General features: G+C 54.1%; 2 protein-coding genes and 1 long non-coding RNA gene across 7 annotated transcripts; 2 read left to right on the top strand and 1 right to left on the bottom strand.

The window, feature by feature from the left end:
• The first annotated feature begins 20 nt into the window (after positions 1–20).
• On the top strand, positions 21–10,461 carry TAPBP (TAP binding protein). 2 transcript variants are annotated; one of them, XM_082347215.1, is made up of 8 exons: positions 21–298; positions 431–601; positions 835–1,095; positions 7,159–7,557; positions 7,960–8,301; positions 8,392–8,481; positions 8,615–8,652; positions 9,345–10,461. In XM_082347215.1, the coding sequence occupies exons 1-8, from the start codon at positions 262–264 to the stop codon at positions 9,354–9,356; spliced, it is 1,350 nt and encodes a 449-aa protein (XP_082203341.1). In that variant the 5' UTR covers positions 21–261; the 3' UTR covers positions 9,357–10,461. The 2 variants fall into 2 exon arrangements, with proteins under 2 accessions (XP_082203341.1, XP_082203342.1); XM_082347216.1 differs by lacking the exon at positions 8,392–8,481.
• On the bottom strand, positions 3,344–9,482 carry LOC309608002. The gene is made up of 2 exons (XR_014232604.1): positions 9,368–9,482; positions 3,344–4,317 (listed from the first exon to the last, which is right to left on the bottom strand). It is a non-coding gene; the product is annotated as an uncharacterized lncRNA (long non-coding RNA).
• Positions 10,462–11,158: 697 nt separating the features above from the next.
• Positions 11,159–18,312, top strand: RGL2 (ral guanine nucleotide dissociation stimulator like 2). Of its 4 annotated transcripts, none has more exons than XM_082347176.1 (18): positions 11,159–11,318; positions 11,544–11,746; positions 13,018–13,101; positions 13,357–13,535; positions 13,666–13,716; positions 13,806–14,103; positions 14,375–14,626; positions 14,709–14,812; positions 14,906–14,990; positions 15,073–15,141; positions 15,309–15,383; positions 15,915–15,947; positions 16,068–16,189; positions 16,286–16,381; positions 16,464–16,575; positions 16,684–16,974; positions 17,390–17,504; positions 17,613–18,312. In XM_082347176.1, exons 2-18 carry the CDS (start codon positions 11,585–11,587, stop codon positions 17,822–17,824), a joined length of 2,340 nt encoding a protein of 779 aa, XP_082203302.1. In that variant the 5' UTR covers positions 11,159–11,318; positions 11,544–11,584; the 3' UTR covers positions 17,825–18,312. The 4 variants fall into 4 exon arrangements, with proteins under 4 accessions (XP_082203302.1, XP_082203303.1, XP_082203305.1 ...); XM_082347178.1 differs by having other exon boundaries at positions 11,180–11,318; positions 11,544–11,675; XM_082347177.1 differs by lacking the exon at positions 17,390–17,504 and having other exon boundaries at positions 17,613–17,738.
• The last annotated feature ends 366 nt before the right edge of the window (positions 18,313–18,678 follow it).

Here is an 18,678-nt window from a genome sequence, read left to right as displayed (position 1 = left end):
GGGGTGCCTCTGGTGTGGGAAGGCTCCCGGACTCTGTGGTGCTGGGTGGTTCAGGACGGCTGGGCGGGGCTGAGTTCCCCAGATCAGAACTGGAGAGGATGTTACGGGATCCCTGCCCAGCCCGTGGAGGAAGCACCTGCCTACCCCGAGCCTTCCCCTAACCGGAGCGGAGATTTCCTCCGCCCCTCCTGCCGGCCTTTGGAGGAAAGTGAAAGTGAAAGGGGGAAGAGGCGGCTTCGGAGCTGAGAAGATCGCGGCGCCATGAAGCCCCTGTCCCTGCTCCTCGCTGTGGCTCTGGGTGAGCGAACCCCGCGACTCTTAGCCCAGGGAAGCGGTGGGAGGTGACTGCCACCACGTCTGGGGGTGAGGTGGGGGAGGTCGGGTCACCTGACGTTGGGGCCGTCCCCTCACTCGCGCCCCTCCCCCCCAGTCTCGGCGACCGCCGTCTTGGCGGGACCCGCAGTGATAGAGTGCTGGTTCGTGGAGGATGAGGGCGGCGGCCGGTTGTCCAAGAAACCTGCTGCACTGCTGCTGCGCCAGGGCCCGGAGAGCCCACCTCCCCGGCCGGACCTCGACCCAGGGCGCTACCTCAAAGTGCATGGTGAGTCATGCCGGAATCGCTCCCAACTCTGTCGCCTCCACTGAAACCCCCTGCTCTTTAGGTCTCACAGTGACCTCGGGCCTCAGTTTCCCCCTCTGTAAAATGAAACTGGATCACTTTTAAATCTCTCGCTACCGGGTAGTCTGTACCTTTAAAATTCCCTGGACGCTGCCCTCCCCGCCCCTTTCCTGGCGGAGATTCCACGGCAGCAACTTCTCTCTCTGCGCTCACAGACCCCGCGGGCACCCTCCTGGCCGCCTTCAGGCGATACCCGCGGGACGCCCCCGCGCCACGCTGCGAAATGAGCCACTACGTCCCGCTCCCTGCCTCGGCGAACTGGGTCAGCGGCTTGACCCCGGAGCAGAGCTGCCCGCGGGCCCTGGATGGGACTTGGCTCATGGTCAGCATGTCCAGCCCGGTCCTCAGCCTCTCCAGCCTCCTTCGACCACAGTCCGAGCCTCAGCCGGAGCCTGCTCTCATCACCATGGCAACAGGTAGCTACCGAGGGGAAGTAGAGATAAACGGGTAGATTCTAAGGGTCCAGATCAGCCGTTAACTCGCTATGTGGACTTGAGCGAGTCATTTACCTAGTCGGGTCTCAGTTTCTTTATTTATAAATCGAGGCAGTTCAGCTAAAGTTAAGCTGTCTCTACCCCTTTTTCTAGTCCCAGCCTAGTTTAAACAAAAGTGCGGTTTGGGGCGGGGCTTTGGAGACAGGCGGGGGTTCCTGACACCGACCTTAAGAAACTCGCTAGGCGACGGAGTTGGGAGGGTCTCAGAAGCAGGAACTTTTGCACCTTTCCTCCTAGATCTTGCTAGGCTCCCCCACATTTGCGGTTCACCCAGTTTAAAAAAACAGCCTTCGCGCCCCACCCGCGCCCACATCCGGCACTGCGGCAATCAGCAAAGCACAGGCTCTTGAGCTCAAGTGCGTCGACCTCCCCTGACAGACCCTTCCCTATAGCGCGTGATGATGCCCTGACTCTGTGGTCACCGAATGGTGGGCTTGAGTGCGTGGAAGGGAAGCGGCAGGAGATCTAATGGTTCCCGCTGCAAGGACCACTTACTGCATTGTGTTACGCTGTTTGAGGCCCAGGGGTCGGGCACCTTGCTGGGCTGGGGCGCAGGGAGCGAGTGGGCCGATAAAGCAAGAATGGGGAAGATCTGACCGGGATTTGGGATTTCTCGGAGCTCTTCTCGGGAGGGTGGGTAGGACATTAACAGAGTCCTCGGCTTCCTTCAGTCTTGTGCGATTTTATGGAAACAATACAGCCTGACCGGCTGGTCAACCCCAGCCGAGCCCTACACCCTCCCTTCCCCAGTATCTTCTCCCTGCCACCCTCATCACTGAGAGAGAATCACCCACAGGGCTCAGCACCCACCCTGCAACCCTCACATCTGCCTACACCTCCATTTTTAGTCCCCAGACCTCGCCGTGGGCAGGGGCAGAGGCAAACTGCTCCTTGTGGGGACAGTAGCTGTCTCTAGTGGGCAGGAATATTTCCCAGGCTGTTGGCTTCACAAGGTGGGGTGAGAATGTCCTTTTCTCTCTGAATCTGCTTTTCCAACTGTAAGATGTGAATGGTTATTTCCCATCTGCCTTCCCATTGTTGTAACAATCAAGAGAGACACTTTGTTAATTTATTCACTGATTAAATAAATATTTATTATCACCAAGAATAAATTAGGGCCCAGTAGTTCTCAGTCCAGGCTGCAAATAAGAATCCTTTTGGAGGTTATACTGAAATCCGAGTTTTACTCCAGATGAATTAAATCAGAACCTCTGGGGTGGCCTTGGGTACTTTTAAGGGTCACAAAGGTGATCGGATGTAGAGTCTACTCTCAGGAAGGTTCCCATCAGATTTGTCATGGGTAATTGTAGAGTAGAAAGTGACTTGGACCGTAACAGAAGTGCAGATAGGGAGCCATGGGCGTGTGCCCAGGAGAGAAAATTATTGCATCTCACCCACCACCAGGGGTGAAAACTAGTTGCTGTGCTCAGTCCTCCTTTTCAAGCATTCCTACTTGATTAGGGATTTAAGAATATGAAAGTTGTTGTTTCAATGTAAAATTAAAAATGAACTCTTTCCAGGGTCACAGATCATCAGTAATTTTGCTAGTATGCATTTATACTTTATTTCTTACCAAATTAGTTGTCAAATACTCTAAAATGTTTGTTGAGAAATATACTTTCGTAACATACTTGTGTGTATAGTATTTAATTCTCATCATTCTTTTAAAATTGTTATAGAAAGTTTCAATGACACACTAAAGTAGAGAACAGTAAAATGAACCCCCTATACACCCATTATCTACTTGTATAGTTATTACATTTTACCAAATTGTTTTACCTATCCTCCCCCAAACTTCTGTTCTTTTTTGGAAGTGGTTTTTTTTTGTTTTTTTTTTGTTTTTTTTAAACATCAGCCATTTTCTTTTTTTTTTTTTAATTAATTAATTTATTTATTTATTTATTTTTGGCTGTGCTGGGTCTTTGTTTCTGTGCGAGGGCTTTCTCTAGTTGTGGCAAGCGGGGGCCACTCCTCATCGCGGTGCGCGGGCCTCTCACTATCGCGGCCTCTCTTGTTGCGGAGCACACGCTCCAGACGCGCAGGCTCAGTAATTGTGGCTCACGGGCCCAGTTGCTCCGCGGCATGTGGGATCCTCCCAGACCAGGGCTCGAACCCGTGTCTCCTGCATTGGCAGGCAGATTCTCAACCACTGCGCCACCAGGGAAGCCCCTGGAAGTGTTTTTAAGTATATCCCATCGTACTATTTTACTCATAAGTACTTCAGTAAGCATCTCTATCATATAAGGACTTTAACAACCACCCCCCCCCGACAAGAGCATTATCATACCTAACAAAACAAACAATAATTCCTTAGTATCATTTAATTCCTGGCTCATATTAAATTTTTCCCGATTGTCTCAATGATGTTATTTTACAGTCTATTTGCTTGAATCAGGATCAAAAAGAGGTCTATATATTCTATTTGGTGGTTGCAGATGCTTGGGCTGCCATAACAAAATATCATAAACCAGAGGGCTTAAACAACAGGAATTTATTTTCTCACAGTTCTGGAGGCTAGAAGTCCAAGATCAAGTCCAAGATCAAGGTGCTAGCAGGGCTGTTGTCTGGTGAGAACTCTCCCCTTGTGGTTACAGATGGCTGCCTTCTGGCTGTGTCCCCACATGGAGGGGAGAGAGAGAGCTGTGGTGTTTCTTCCTCTTCTTATAAGGGCACCAGCTCTATCAGGTTAGGGCCTACCTTTATGACCTCATTAACTTTTATCACCTCCTCATAGTCCCTATCTCCAAATACAGTCACATTGTGGGTTAAGGCTTCAACATTTGAATTGGAGGGGTTGGGGGAGGGAGAATCACAGACATTCAGTCTATAACAGTTTTGTCTCTCTTTTATTTTAAATTAATTTATTTATTTTTGGCTGCCTTGGGTCTTCGTTGCTGCATGCGGGCTTTCTCTAGTTGCGGCGAGCAGGGGCTACTCTTCATTGCGGTGCGCGGGCTTCTCGTTGCGGTGGCTTCTCTTGTGGAGCACGGGCTCTAGGCGCGCGGGCTTCAGTAGTTGTGGCACACGGGATCAGTAGTTGTGGCTCGTGGGCTCTAGAGCACAGGCTCAGTAGTTGTGGTGCACGGGCTTAGTTGCTCCGCGGCATGTGGGATCTTCCCGGACCAGGGGTCGAACCCCTGTCCCCTGAATTGACAGGCAGATTCTTAACCACTGCGCCACCAGGGAGGTCCCAGTTTTGTCTCTTAAGTCTCTTTTATTTGTAATTGCCCCACCCCTTTAAATGCTATTGATTTGTCATTTGTTCTGTAGAGGTTCCCACATTCTATATTTGGCCAATTGTTTCCTCATCCTGTCATTTCCCTTGTTCCTTTTCCCTCCATATTTCCTATAAATTGGTAGGTAGAGCTAGAGGCTTGATTAGATTTGGGTTTAAATTTTTTCAGTAATACTTTATAATAGTTTTTACCATTCACTTTTTAACAGAAAAGCATACGCCTGTATAGTACAAGCTGCAAAACAGGTAGAAATTTCCTTACCAACAGGTTCTGGCCCTGTTGTGCTTACATTTGTATTTTTACAGAGTCCAGGTTGTGGGATGCAGGTCTACAATTGCTTCATAAACCCATATTAAAGAGCACTGTTAGCTTAAGGTTGAACTGTAAAACCTTTAGGTTTTGTTTATTAATCCTACGGATTGATTCTTACAATTCAAAACTGTATTTTTGGATTTTAATAAACTAAATGAAATTGCTTACTTTTTTTTACTTTATTGAACAAAAGCAATCCCATGAAGTTCAGAGAAGTTTAACCTTGTAGGCCTTAGAAGCTAGGATTAAAAATTACACAAAAATAGGGAATTCCCTGGCAGTCTAGTGGTTAGGACTCTGCGCTTTCACTGTCGAGGGCCTGGGGTTCAATCCCTGGTTGGGGAGCTAAGATCCCGTAAGCCCCGTGGCATGGCCAAAAAAAAAAAAATTACATAAAAATAACCACAAGAGAAAAAAATTACTTCTACCTGGAAGACCCAGACATTTCTGGCAGTGGAACAGATCTGAAGGACATGAAGTAGTTAGATGTTGGAGAAAATGGGGGAGGGACATTGGAAACTGAAGGAACCAAAGCAAAGCCCAGTGACTAGAGTTTCTACTGGTCACAAGAAAGGGATTCTATGTGGCTGGTTCTTAGGGTGCAAGAGGAGTCTGGAAAGATGGGTTGGGGGCTGGATTACCAAGTACCCTGAAAGCTGGAGTTTATAAATGATAGTGGACCATCAGAAGTTTTGTATGTATGTGTGTGTGTGTGCCCTTTTCCCAAAAACCTGTTATTTTACTTGATTCCTGCAAAAGGTAAGCAAGGATTAGATCATTGGACTAATGGGGAAAATAGAGATTAAGTCCTTTTCCCAAGATACCCAGCAAGTCCATCATGATGATGATGACAGTAATGAAAATAGTTAACAGCTAAGCATTTTCTATATGCCAGCTCCTGTTCTAAGCACTTTATAGGCATAATCTTATTTATTCTTCTCAACAACCATAAGAACTAGGTACTGATGTTATTCCCATGTCACAGATGAAGAAATATGAGACACAGAGCAGTTAGGTAATTTGCCCAGGAACACACAACTTGTAAGAAGCATGGCTAGGAATTGAACCCGGGCCATCTAGCTCCAGCATGTGCCTTTAGTTGCTGGCTTCCTAGGTAGCTGGGATTTTTAAACAGGCAAGTGCCCAGATCAGACTTGTAGCCACGCTATTTGGTTTTAGTGTGGAGGATGAAATGAAAGGGAGAGAGATACTGATAGAGGATAGGGAGACCTGAGAGGAGGCTGTTGTAATTGTCCAAATGTATACTGATAAGAACTTGAGTAGGAAACATGTAAGATCTATTTGGGAGACAGAATTAGGGCCTGGTGGGGATAGCATATAGCACATTATATTTGGCAATCTGTCTCCTACACAATTTGAGGGCAGGGGCTGCCTGTCTTGTTTACTACTCTCGTCAACCGTGAACATCCTAGGTGCTCAGTAAATATTAGTTGAATGAATTAATTAGAAGAAGGAGTCTTAGGGACTCCAAATGCTTGCCTTTAGTGCCTGGGGGCTGGTGGTGATCACTGGTCAAGGCAGGGAAGATGGGCATTGGAGCCGAGTGGGGAAATGTTCTAGAGATGCTATTGAGTTGGGCACGTTACGTTTGTCTGGCAGATGGTTGGCTGTAATCACAGCAAACACTTTTGTAGTCATACTGTGTTCCAGGCACTGTTCTAAGCAGCTTTCATATATAGGTGTCTTTGTTATCCAGAATCAGGAACTGCATACATCTGAGTAGCAGGTGTTAAATGATTTAACCTTCACTACAACCCCATGGGATAGGTACTATCATCATTATTATCCCTATTTAGGAGATTCGGAAACTGAAGAGTAAAGTAACTGTTCCAAGGCCATATTAATAACTGCAAAGTTGGGATTAACCAGGGCAGCCAGGCTCCAGGCGCTCAACCAGCATATACTGCCTCAGTAGAGCATAGATGTCTGTGTTCAGGTTTAGTCTAGAGCCAGAACCTTCAAGAGTCAGTAAATACTCTGCATAGCACCATAGGGTTGACAGTCATTAGTCATCACTTCTTCACCAGCAAACCAAGAAAGGCCTGGCTCTTCAAAGGTGGGCGTGGAGACTGGTGGGCTGATTCAGGTTGTGTCAGAGCACACTCAGATTCCGCTGACCCCAGAGCTGGTGCAGCACGGGCTGTGTGTTCCGAGCAGCCTTCAAGGGCTGTACCCACTCACTGCCTCTATTCACCTTGAGACCTCTCTGCTCACTCTGAGTCACACTGGGTCCCACCCAGTCCCAGGGCAAAGGGGATTTGCAGGGAGGGCTGGGAGATGGTGAGTGTCAGAAGGGAGGTGTCCTCAGAGGGGTGGGTAAATTAGAGTCGAGTCCCCCCCGCCGTAACTCCATTTCTCTATTTTTTTCTCTTTCTTCCTCTCTCGCTCCCCACCTTCCTCTCCCCATCTTCCCCAGCTGTGCTGACTGTCCTCACTCACACCCCCACCCCTCGCATCCGAATGGGACAAGATGCCCTGCTGGACTTGAGCTTTGCCTACACGCCCCCCACCCCCAAGGCTGCTACCTCTCTGGCCCCAGGTCCCCCTCCCTTTGGGCTGGAATGGCGACGCCAGCACCTGGGTAAGGGGCACCTGATGCTGGCTGCGACTCCTGGGCTGAGTGGGCAAATGCCAGTTGCCCGAGAGGGGGCGGTGGCATTTGCTGCTTGGGATGATGATGAGCCCTTGGGGCCATGGACCGGAAATGGGACCTTCTGGCTGCCTGCAGTGCAGCCCTTCCAGGAGGGCACCTATCTGGCTACTGTACACCTGCCATACCTGCAAGGGCAGACCACCCTGGAGCTTGCTGTACAGAGTGAGTGAGGGGACAGGGGTCCCTGTGGGTAGAGGGTGATCACTGGGATTATGGGGACACCATGATGGGGGAAGGATGGTGGAGAAAAGGGTGCTGGGTGAGTAGAGGGAGACAGCTTGGGGGTCCCTGAGAGTCAGGGGGGCAATGGGTAGAGGGTCCCTGGGAATCTGAGCGGCTTTGGGATGAAGGTTCCCAAGTCTGAGGGAGTAGGGGTCCCTGAGAATGGGGGCTTTGGCATGGAGATTCCTGTGAAACACCAATGGGGAGATGGCGGGTTCCCCATCCTGGGAGGAAAAAACCCAAACCCCTCAGTATTGGGGAAGCCAGAGGGCACACTGAGGGCCTCTGAGAGAGGACAATGTTGATTGATTTCCCCATGCTGCTTTCTTACTCTCTCCCCAGAGCCCCCCAAGGTGGCCCTGACACCAGCACCTCTTATATGGGCTGCCCCCAGGGAGGCACCCCCGGAGCTGCTCTGCCTCGTGTCCCACTTCTACCCTTCCGAGGGCCTGGAGGTGGAGTGGGAGCTCTGGGATGGCCCAGAGGGCCGCTTTCAGAAGGCCGAGGGGCAGAGGTGGCTCTCGGCCCTGAGCCATCACTCAGATGGCTCTGTGAGCCTCTCTGCACACCTGCAGCCACCCCCGGTCACCACTGGGCAGCACGGGGCACGCTATGCCTGTCGTGTCCACCACCCCAGCCTGCCCGCCTCGGGGCGCAGCGCCAAGGTCACCCTGCAGGTAGCTGGTAAGAGCCTGGAATATGGAGAAATGGGGAGGGGGGTGGGGAGGGGTTCCTGGGAATTTCAAACTCATTCTTGCCCCTTCTGCCTGCCAGGTCTCTCTGGGCCCTCTCTGGAGGATGGCGTAGGCCTCTTCCTGTCTGCCTTTCTCCTCCTTGGGCTCATCAACGTGCTGGGCTGGGCCGGTGAGTGTAAGCCCCACCCAGACTGGGACCCTTGACTGGCAGACATTCTCTTCCTCCTCTCAGAAGAAGCCTGACACCCATCCCTCTGCCCTTCTACTGCCCCATCCCATCCCTTCTAAATTTCTCTCCACAGCTGCCTACCTGGCAACTTCCAGGGATTCAACGGAAAAGGTAACAACACTCTACCTTCCTTTATTTTTCCCTTCTCATTTTATCCCCTCTGCCCAACTCCTCACCCAGGAGGGAGGCTGCTGGCTTGGTGGGCAGAATCCAGACTTGTAATTCACACAGACCTGCATTAAATCCTGCCATCTCAAACATGCTACACCTCAGTTTCCTTGGGTGTAGGGGGAAAAAACTGCTTAGGCAGCGCTGTCCAATAGAAATATAATGCAAACCACATATGTAAATTTAAATACATAATCTAGGGACTGCATTAAAAAGGTAAAGAGATATCTAATATATCCAAAATGTTATCGTGGCAACATGTAATCAGTCTAAGAAATTATAGTGTTTTTTCCATTCTAAGTCCTCAAAAACAGGAGTTTATTTTAAACTGGCAGCACACCTGAATTTGGACTAGCCACATTTCAAATACTCAACAGACACAAGTGGGTGGTGGCTACCCTACCGGCCAGCAGAGCCTCAGAGGGCTCTTGGAATGATTAAAGGAGAAAGGGCATCTCCTCTGGAAGATGCAGGAGCAAAAGCACTTGGCACAGTGCCAGGCTTAAAACACATGGAAAATGTTAGCCTCTTTGATCTGCCATCCTCTGTGCCCATGATGTTCATTTGTCTCTGGATTGACCATGAGCACTTCACCCTGCCCCGAATTCCTCACCTCCTTTTTACTTCTCTTCCAGAAAACACAGTGAGGCCAACTCACCACCATCCTGGGGCAGCCACCATCATCTCTGGTCTGAGCCACTGTAGTAACTCCCCCGAATTGTATACCCTTGGTTCCTGCTCCCTCCAGTCTCTCTCCAGTGAGCAGCTGCTTTCTGAAAAGACACAAGACATTCACCTTCTTAGGGCTCTAGAGCAGCACTTCTCAAAACTTTTGTTCTCAGGACCTCTTACAAATTATCAAGGACCCTATAGAGCTTTTGCTTATGTGGGTTATAAACTATAGATATTTATTGTACTAGAACTTAAAACTGAGAACAATTTAATACACAGGAAGACACAAGCACACGTTCCATTAGCTGTGGGGACGATGTCAATACACATCATGTAGCTTCAGGAAAACACTGTAACGTTTTTTAGAGAATGAGAATGAAAAGGCAAATAACAGTTTGGGATTGTTATGAAAATAGCCTAAACTTCGCATACCCCCTGAAATAGTCTCAGGGACCTCTGGGACAGAAACGGGTGCTCTAGAGGCAAAATCCATTCTTCTTGTCCTGGCTTGTGTATCCCTGCGCTCCAGCCACTGCTTACCTCTTCAAGCCCGCCTCGTGCTCTCTCCGGCCCTCTTCTCAATGCTGGTCACACCTACGGCTGATCCTTTTTCTTAATAGCCTCCCACCCTCCCTGGGTCCCAGAGCGCTGTTTCTTCTGCCTGGTCCACCCTCGCCCTTCCTGGGCTCCAGACCAGGTCAGCCTTGTCATTCCCTCAGATGGCCGCGTGTCCCTCTTGTGCGGTTCACCACGGTTGTATTTAAGTGATTGTGCGAGTCGTTGTTAAATGCCTGTCTCCCTGCCCGGACTGTCGGCTCCTCGAAGGCGAGGACGAGCCTGTCCGTACCCTGGTGTATCCCCCGCGCTGGCACAGGCCCTGGCGCCCGCTGGAGGGCGCTCAACATAAGAAGTTAGTCTTTTTGCGTCCTAAGAATTCAAATGCAGGTGTTGGATCAAATAACTATTGGAGGATGGAAGCAGCGGCTCGGCTTAGGGACCTCCGAAGGTCAGGACGGTTGGCCAGACCGACGCGGGGAGCGGGTCTAATCGTATGGGAATAAACTTGTTCAGTGCTTCCAACGGGTGCCTCAGTTCTTCCCCAGGGATCCCCTTTCCAAGCGCAAGGACACTTCCAATCACGTGTGGTTCCTTCCAACGACCCCGCCTCTCAAATGCCTCGGCTGCACCCAATCCCCCTTCGGAACTGATTGGGGTCGGGCGCCACTAATGGCGGACAGGACGCCCTCAAGCAGCCGGCCCTCGCGGGGTGACCGTACGTGAGCCGAGATCCAGGCCTTGGCGTCGGAAACCCCCGAGCGCCGAGTCCCTAACCGGACGTGGCGGTTTCCTGCTCCGCCCCCTTCCGAGGGGGCGGGAACCCAGGGCTCTCAGGAAAAGCCGGAGTGGATTTGGGCGCGCTACACGCGTGGGTGGGGCTGGGAGTGGAGCCCCGCGGGCTGGAGTAACTGTGTCCGTCCCCGCCTAAAACGCTTCCCGCGGGAGTTTTAGCCTAGTGGTTGTGTTGGGGGAGAGGAATGTCAAATTTGGCTCCTGCCCTTCCCCGGGGGCTGGAGACTTAAATCTTTATACCAGTTCACGGCGGGGCGACTTGGGTTCCAGGATCCCCGAGTCCGGGGGGCCCGAGGACAGCGGAGCTGGAGACCCGGGCTCCTGGGTCCCGGCCCCTGAGTGTCCAGCGCTCCTCTCGTCCGCGGCCCTGGCTCCTGTCCTCACTTCCTTCCCTTTTTGGCTCCTGCTCTCGGAGCGGGCGGACGTGGGGGGGAGCGGAAAGGGCGGGAGGGCCCGGGAGTCTGGCGAGGGTACAAGGGGGTGCGGAAAAGCCGGGGAAGGGACTCGGTCCGGGAACTTGATCAGGGGCCGGAGACCTACGGGAACAGCGGCCCGGGACCCGCGCTGCCCCCGCCCCTCCTGAGCAGGTCAGAGCCAGAGCACCCTGTGACCCTGCCCGTTCCCGTACTCGTGACCCCCTCATCCCCAAAATGCAAGGCCCCCCATATTTCACCCCTGTATCCGTCCTTTCCCCCCGCCCAGCCTCCCTGCAGGACTCCCATCCGGTTACCTAGAACCCACCCGCTTACCTCCCCTCCGGATCCCCCTCGCCCACCTGACTCTCCACCTGCCCCCCTCCTGTCTCTCCCCAGGCGCCCCCATGGCCCGACCCCGCTGATTCCTTCACTCGGCCATGCTCCCGCGGCCCCTGCGGCTGTTTTGGGACACGAGCCCCCCCGGGGGAGTCGTGCTGAGCAGCTTCCGGAGTCGAGACCCCGAAGAGGGTGGGGGCCCAGGTGGCCGGGGCGTGGGCGGGGGGCAGGAGGAGGAGGAGGAGGAGGAGGAAGACGACGAGGTGAGACGCGGGAGGTGGGAGGTAGGGGGCGTGTATATTTCAGAGACTCTCCACCTTTCGGTGTCTGTGTCCCTTCATCTCTTCCTGCCTCAGCTACTTCCGCGCCTCTCGCTGGTGTCTGCCTGTCTCCCCGCTGCGGGGAGCCCCGGTGTTTCTGTGGTTCTGTGCCGCAGTGTGACTCAGGACCTGCCCGCAGGAACCTGCCCTGTTCCTGCCAGGAGCGTCTGTCTGGCTGTCCTGCGGGTCTCTGGCCCTCTCCGCCTGTGCCCGAGTGTGCCCGTCTCTCTGGGCTTGGTGTCTAGGTCCCTGTCTCCTTCCCTGTTTTTGTTTGGCGGGGAGGGGTTTGTTTCCACAGTAACCCGCTCCTCTGATTCCGGGACTGGGGAGGGAACCCTTTGATTTCGTGACCCCTCCCCCCTCTCCTGCCGTGCTCTGGGTGGAGGCGCGAAGCCAAGGTTCTCGGCCCTTGGAGGGACCATCCCGGGCTGAGTGGCGGGTGGTCACCTGCTTTTCCCCGGGACTAATGGCGTTGGCCAGGAGTAGGACTGGGGCCTCGGGAGGCCCCGAAAGTTGGATTTGAGGCCCGGAGGCTTTGGACTCCTGGGTCCAGAGTCTGGGTGAGGGCTGGGTGACTAGCAGGGCTGGTTTTTCGGGATCGGTTGGGGGAGGGGCTGGGTCACATGACACTCTTGAGTCTTCCCCCCACATCATCCCCACTTCCCCTTCTCCTTCCTGTACTGGGATCAGAGCCGCCACCTCGAGGGGGGTCTCCAGGGCTGAGGGACCCGGGGAAAGGGGGCTAAGGGGAAGGACTAACTCTTTGGGCTTGGTCAGTTCCTGCGGGGGTGGGCGGAGCATGCGGCTGTGCCTGTGACTGAGGTTTCAGCTTCTCAAGGTCTCTGCCTCAGGCTTTCTGCCTCTCTCGCTTCCCGTCTCCTATCCTTTGCACCTTGATTCTCCGCTGTTCTGGGGTTCAGCTCTGGGGGGAAGGGGCTACAGCGGTCTCCAGGACCAGGGTTCCTGCATTCCATCCAGCCCCCCACGGCAACCCCCTAGACTCCACCGGGCCCTGAGGCGGCTTGCGGGGGGCTGTCTGGGCCCCAGGGGGGGAGACCTGGGGTCACCAGTCCCCCCCACCCCTCGTACTCGCTGGTACTGTCCCCCGCCGCAACAGGTGAGGGGTACAGAGGGAGGAGTAGGGCCTGGGGCTGAGGGTTGGGCAGTGGGGTATGGTGTGGAACTGTCTGACCTCCCCTTCCTTGCTCCTCCAGGCCCCTGTGTCTGTCTGGGACGAGGAGGAGGATGGTGCCACCTTTACTGTCACAAGTCGCCAGTATCGGCCTGTTGATCCCTTGGTGAGATCATAACTTTGACTTCTCACCTCTGACCCTCCACCTCCCAGTTCCCCTTCCTCCAGCCAACTTTCTGGCCAGAGTGCCAGGTTGGAAGTTTGCAGACCGGACCCTGCTCTGTGACTTAGGTCAAGTCTTTTGCCCTCTCTGAATCTTAATACAGTGAGCCTGGATCATCTCCTAGGTCTGGGATTTCTCCCAGATATCTAGGGGCAGAGTTGAAAAAAGGGTCAGTGACTGGCCCTCTGTCTCCCCCAGGCCCCGAGGCCTCCCCCGCATTCCTCCCGGAGGCTCCGAGCTGGCACTCTGGAGGCCCTGGTCAGACACCTGCTGGACGCCCGGACATCAGGGACTGATGTGACCTTCACGGCAGCCTTCCTGGCTACTCACCGGGCCTTCACCTCCACGCCTGCCCTGCTAGGGCTTATGGCTGACAGGTCAGGGTCATAAGGGAGCAAGGGTCATTGACATGTCTGGACTTTCTAAAGCCAGAATATCCCGCCCAAATAGTCAAAGCCACTAGCGTTTTGGAAAAAATGGACAGATAGGATCTCTTCCACTCCCCAGGCTGGAAGCCCTTGAATCTCATCCTACAGATGAGCTAGAGAGGACAAAAGGGTGAGTGACCCCTGATTCTTAACCTCACAGTTCCCTCCGCCCAGGCTGCAGCCTGACATCTGACCCCTGGCGGATTCCACTTCTCCCAGGGTAGCCATCTCTGTATTGTCAACCTGGCTGGCCTCTCACCCTGAGGATTTTGGCTCTGAGGTCAAGGGTCAGATTGACCGGCTTGAGAGCTTCTTGCTTCGGACAGGGTATGCAGCAGGGGAGGGTGTTGGGGGGGGCGGCGCTGACCTCATCCGCAACCTCCGGTCCCGGGTGGACCCCCAGACCCCCGAACTTCCTAAGCCCCTGGCCCTCCCCGGCGATCCCCCTGCTGACCCCACGGATGTCCTGGTGTTCCTCGCTGACCACTTGGCCGAACAGCTGACCCTGCTAGATGCGGTGAGACCTTGACCTCTGACCCCCCCTGCCCCCTGCCCCCTACTAACCTGTCCCTGACTCCAGATCCTTACCGTGCTTCCAATCCTTCCTGATCCAGCTCCCAGTCTCCTCCGTCCACCCAGTTTTGACCTTGCCCCCTTTCCTCTTGATTGTTGCCCTTCAAACCCTGTGCCCCTCTGGTTCCTTGGCCACCTGAGATCCTCACACCCCCGATACTGGAAGACTGACCTCACTTGACTACAAACTTTAACCTCTAACCTCCGCCCCACAGGAGCTATTTCTCAATCTGGTACCCTCTCAGTGCCTGGGGGGCCTGTGGGGTCACAGAGACCGGCCAGGACATTCCCACCTCTGCCCCTCTGTCCGGGCTACTGTCATACAGTTCAACAAGGTGGCAGGGGCAGTGGTCAGCTCTGTCCTGGGGGCTACCTCAACCGGAGAGGGGCCTGGGGAGGTGACCATACGGCCACTCCGTCCCCCACAGAGGGCCCGGCTGCTGGAGAAGTGGATCCGTGTGGCAGAGGTAGGAGAGAGGCTCGGCCCTACTGGGGACTGTGGTGTGGAAAGAGGCCCACAGCTGCAGCCCCCTCTTGTGAACCCCACAGGAGTGCCGTCTGCTCCGAAACTTCTCTTCAGTGTATGCTGTGGTGTCGGCCCTGCAATCCAGCCCCATCCACAGGCTTCGGGCAGCCTGGGGGGAAGCAGCCAGGTGGGGAGGATGGGGCACTGGAGTCGGGTAAGGGCTGGGAGGGGGGCAACTGAGCCAGGCCCCTCCTCAAGGCCACTGCCCCCTGCTCCCCAGGGACAGCCTCAGAGTCTTTTCCAGCCTCTGCCAGATTTTCTCCGAGGAGGATAATTATTCCCAGAGCCGGGAGCTCCTCCTGCAGGTGAGGCCTGTTCCCGGCATTCCCAGATATCCCCCCCCACCCCACCCCCCACCCCCATGTCTCCTTGTTCTGTCACCACCAGGAGGTGAAGCTGCAGCCTTCTCTGGAGCCAAATTCAAAGAAGTCCCCGAGGTCTGGCTCCCGGGGTGGGGTGAGTGACTAACTGGGGGTGGAAGCAGTCTGAGGGATGGAAGAGGAGGCACAGCAGGGTGAGGAGAATTCAACTTGTTCTCTGAGGCAATGGGATAGGAAAGTGCGGAGGGATGGAGAGCCCTTGGATCAATGGCAGGGGTGACTGACTCTTACCTCTGATCTCAGGGTGTGGTCCCATACCTTGGCACCTTCTTGAAGGACCTCGTGATGCTGGACGCAGCCTCCAAGGATGAGCTGGAGGTCAGTGGTGTGTGTGTGTGTGTGAGATAATGGAATGAGTAGGCCTCAGGGTCAGACAGACCTCCTTCCAGAAGGGGCTGCAAGGCAGAAGCACTGCCAGGACTCTGTTACTTCGGCAAGTTTGCTTAACCTCCCTGTGCCTTAGTGATCTGTAAATGGGAAACTAGTGACGTATCTACATCAACCTTTTATTATGAGAGTTAAATCAATTAATGTTTGGCGAGTGCTCAGAACATGCCTGAGATGTAAGCATATATAGGTAGTTTGCTAAATAAACCAATACTGGGATCTTGGGCAAGTTCCTTATCTTTTCTGAGCTCTAATTTTCTCAACTGTAAAGTGGACACAATTTTGACCCGTGATGTTCTATTTAAAGGGTAAGGTAGGGGGCTTAGGGCATGATGGATGAGAGGGGGAGGAGGGGGAGGGCCGGAGGAGTCAGAGAGGCCGAGTGAAGTGAGTGTTTGGGAGAGGGCATGTTCTCTCTGTGGCAGGGTTGGGACCCTCACCCCATCCCCTTTATCCTTGCAGAACGGATACATCAATTTTGACAAGCGGAGGAAGGTGAGGAGAGCACTTGGGCTGGATGCTAGCTGTCCCTAGCCACATCCCAGGGAGGGGAGAGGAGGGCAAAGTCAGGGGTCCCTGAATTTTGGTGCCTGCAATCTGTGGGCTCCTTCCTAGGAGTTTGCTGTCCTTTCTGAGCTGAGGCAGCTCCAGAACAAATGTTGTGGCTATGACCTCCAACCTGACCCCGATATCCAGCGGTGGCTACAGGGGCTCCGGCCACTGACAGAGACCCAGAGGTGACTGGCTGGGTGCGGTTGGGACTCCAGGGCTCAGGCTGGGCGTGGGGGTCAGTGTGTCATGCATTGACCTCTGCCCATTGCCCCCGTCCCCAGCCATCAAGTGTCCTGTGAGGTGGAGCCATCCAGTACCAGTGACCCTCCTGCCCCGCGGGTGCTTCGACCAACGCTGGTCATCTCGCAGTGGACAGAGTGAGGGAGTCAGTGGTTGGAGGGTGGTCTCTTGGGGACTTGTCCTTCTCCCTCTGACCTTCCCAATGTCCTGCCACTCCAGGGTGCTGGGTTCTGTTGGAGGTCCCACACCCCTTGTCTCCTGGGACTGGCCCAGTGTGGGGGCAGAGGAGGTGCCTGGAACCCCCGCTCCACTGCTGACCCGGCTGGCCCAGGTGAGCTCCGCTCCTGACCTCTGAACTCAACACTGACCCTGATTTCGTGACTCTTTCTCCCTTGACCTCCCTGCCTTCGTGCCAGTTCCCTGTGTCGTTTGTCTCCAGCACATGAAGTGGCCGTCTGTCTCATCTCTGGACTCCGCCCTGGAAAGCACTCCAGCCCTGCAGAGTCCCGCTGACCCCAGCCACCTCTCTCCCCCCGCTTCCTCCCCGAGGCCTTCTCGAGGTCACCGCCGCTCAGCCTCCTGTGGCTCCCCGCTCAGTGGGGGTGCAGAAGGGGCCTCCAGGGGGGCTGGATATGGGGGAGGGGGGCCTGGGCCAGGGTCCTCTGATTGCCGCATCATCCGAGTCCAGATGGAGCTGGGGGAAGACGGCAGTGTCTACAAGAGCATCTTGGTGAGGGAGCTGCGGGCTGGGAGGTGGGGTGAAGGATGGTGCCCCGAGGGACTAGAGATGATGTCTTAGGTGTCGACAGCCAAATGGGAGGATGATTTTACTTTTAATTGACCTTTGGTTTTAGCAACCATGTTTTCTTTTGAAGGTTACTTTGCATTAGCTGGTGCACCTTGAACTTTGGGTGGCTGTATTAGATTTTCAGAACCAACAGCGGTTTCCCCACAGGGAGCAGCCCAGCAACTATGCGGGCTGGCGGATGGAGTACAGGGAGCCACCATGTTGGGTTTCCCTCTTCGCTCGAAAGTTTGGGTGCGGGTAACCTTTTCTGGTTGGGATCACTGCCTAGGGTTGGAAAAATGGAAATCACAGGTCATCATGGCCAACTGATTGCTCTTTTGGTCTGCTGTCCTGCCAGGTGACAAGCCAGGACAAGGCTCCAAGTGTCATCAGTCGTGTCCTTAAGAAAAACAATCGTGATTCTGCGGTGGCTTCAGAGTATGAGCTAGTGCAGCTGCTCCCAGGGGAGCGAGGTCAGAGGCTGGGAAGGCAGACAGACTCTGGAGGAGAGTGCATCCACATCCGGGGGGTTGTGCGGGGAATGACTGTGTTTGTGCTTGACACCCTTTCTGAACCTACAGAGCTGACCATCCCCCCCTCGGCTAACGTCTTCTACGCTATGGATGGAGCTTCACTCGATTTCCTCCTGCGGCAGCGGCGACGGCCCTCCACTGCTACACTGGGCCGCACCAGTGGCCCTTCTGCCTCGGGAACTCCCCCAAGTGAGGGAGGAGGGGGTTCTTTTCCCAGGATCAAGGCCACAGGGAGGAAGATTGCCCGAGCACTGTTCTGAGGAGGAAGCCCTGTTGGCTCCTAGAACTCATGGTGGCAGTGCCAGATGTGGGGAGCCATCCTGAATGGTGGCAGTTGCCGCACTGGGAAAAAATCCAGAAGGACGGCCAACCACCCTGGGGCAGTGAAGCGCCACTGGTTTACCAGACAGCCGAGATCCAGCCCTATGGGAACTGGTAATCTTGGTACCCAAGACGGATACCTGTGTATAGCTTCCCACTTTCCATGAATGCAGCACACAGCTAGTGCTGGGAAAAGGATCCGTTTCTGATTCCTGGCCACATCCTAGCATGCTAAGGGCCAAGGAAAGGCCTGGAAGTAGGGGGAAAGGAAAGGCCTGGAAGTAGGGGGAAAGGAAAAGCCTAGAGGCTCTGAGCCCCAGGGGAAGGGAATGGTAAGAAAAAGGTTCTAGTAGGAGTTCCTCTTCCTACTCTGGGGGTTCCTGTCACTGTGACAACACTAATAAACCAAAACACTACCTGAACTCTACTCCCGTCCTTGCAGTGTGTACGAACTAGCTGCTCGGAGTGGGGGTGGGGAGCTGGCTGAAGGTAGACACCATGGAAAAAGAGGGGCCCAATGTTCTCTATCCATGAAGAGCTGGAAGCAAGGACTTGGTGGAAATGGTTTCCTCAGAATGGTTTGTTCCTCCCCAGCAACCTCGCCATCCCTGGTCCCTTTATTTGCTCTTACATTTTTCTCCTCAGTTGCTACAAACTCATGTCAAGTACTAGCCATCCCAATTAAAGTGATCAACATGAAGAACACCCCTGGCTCTGAATTTGTAAGAAACAATTTTAGGACAAAGAAATGGAAGAACAACTTTGTGGACAATGTATAAACTGGGAGACCTTA

The sequence above is a fragment of the Balaenoptera borealis genome (genome assembly GCF_965194805.1).
Source record: "Balaenoptera borealis genome assembly, chromosome: 12".
Lineage (NCBI taxonomy): Eukaryota > Metazoa > Chordata > Mammalia > Artiodactyla > Balaenopteridae > Balaenoptera > Balaenoptera borealis.
This window is presented reverse-complemented; position numbering and strand designations above follow the sequence as displayed.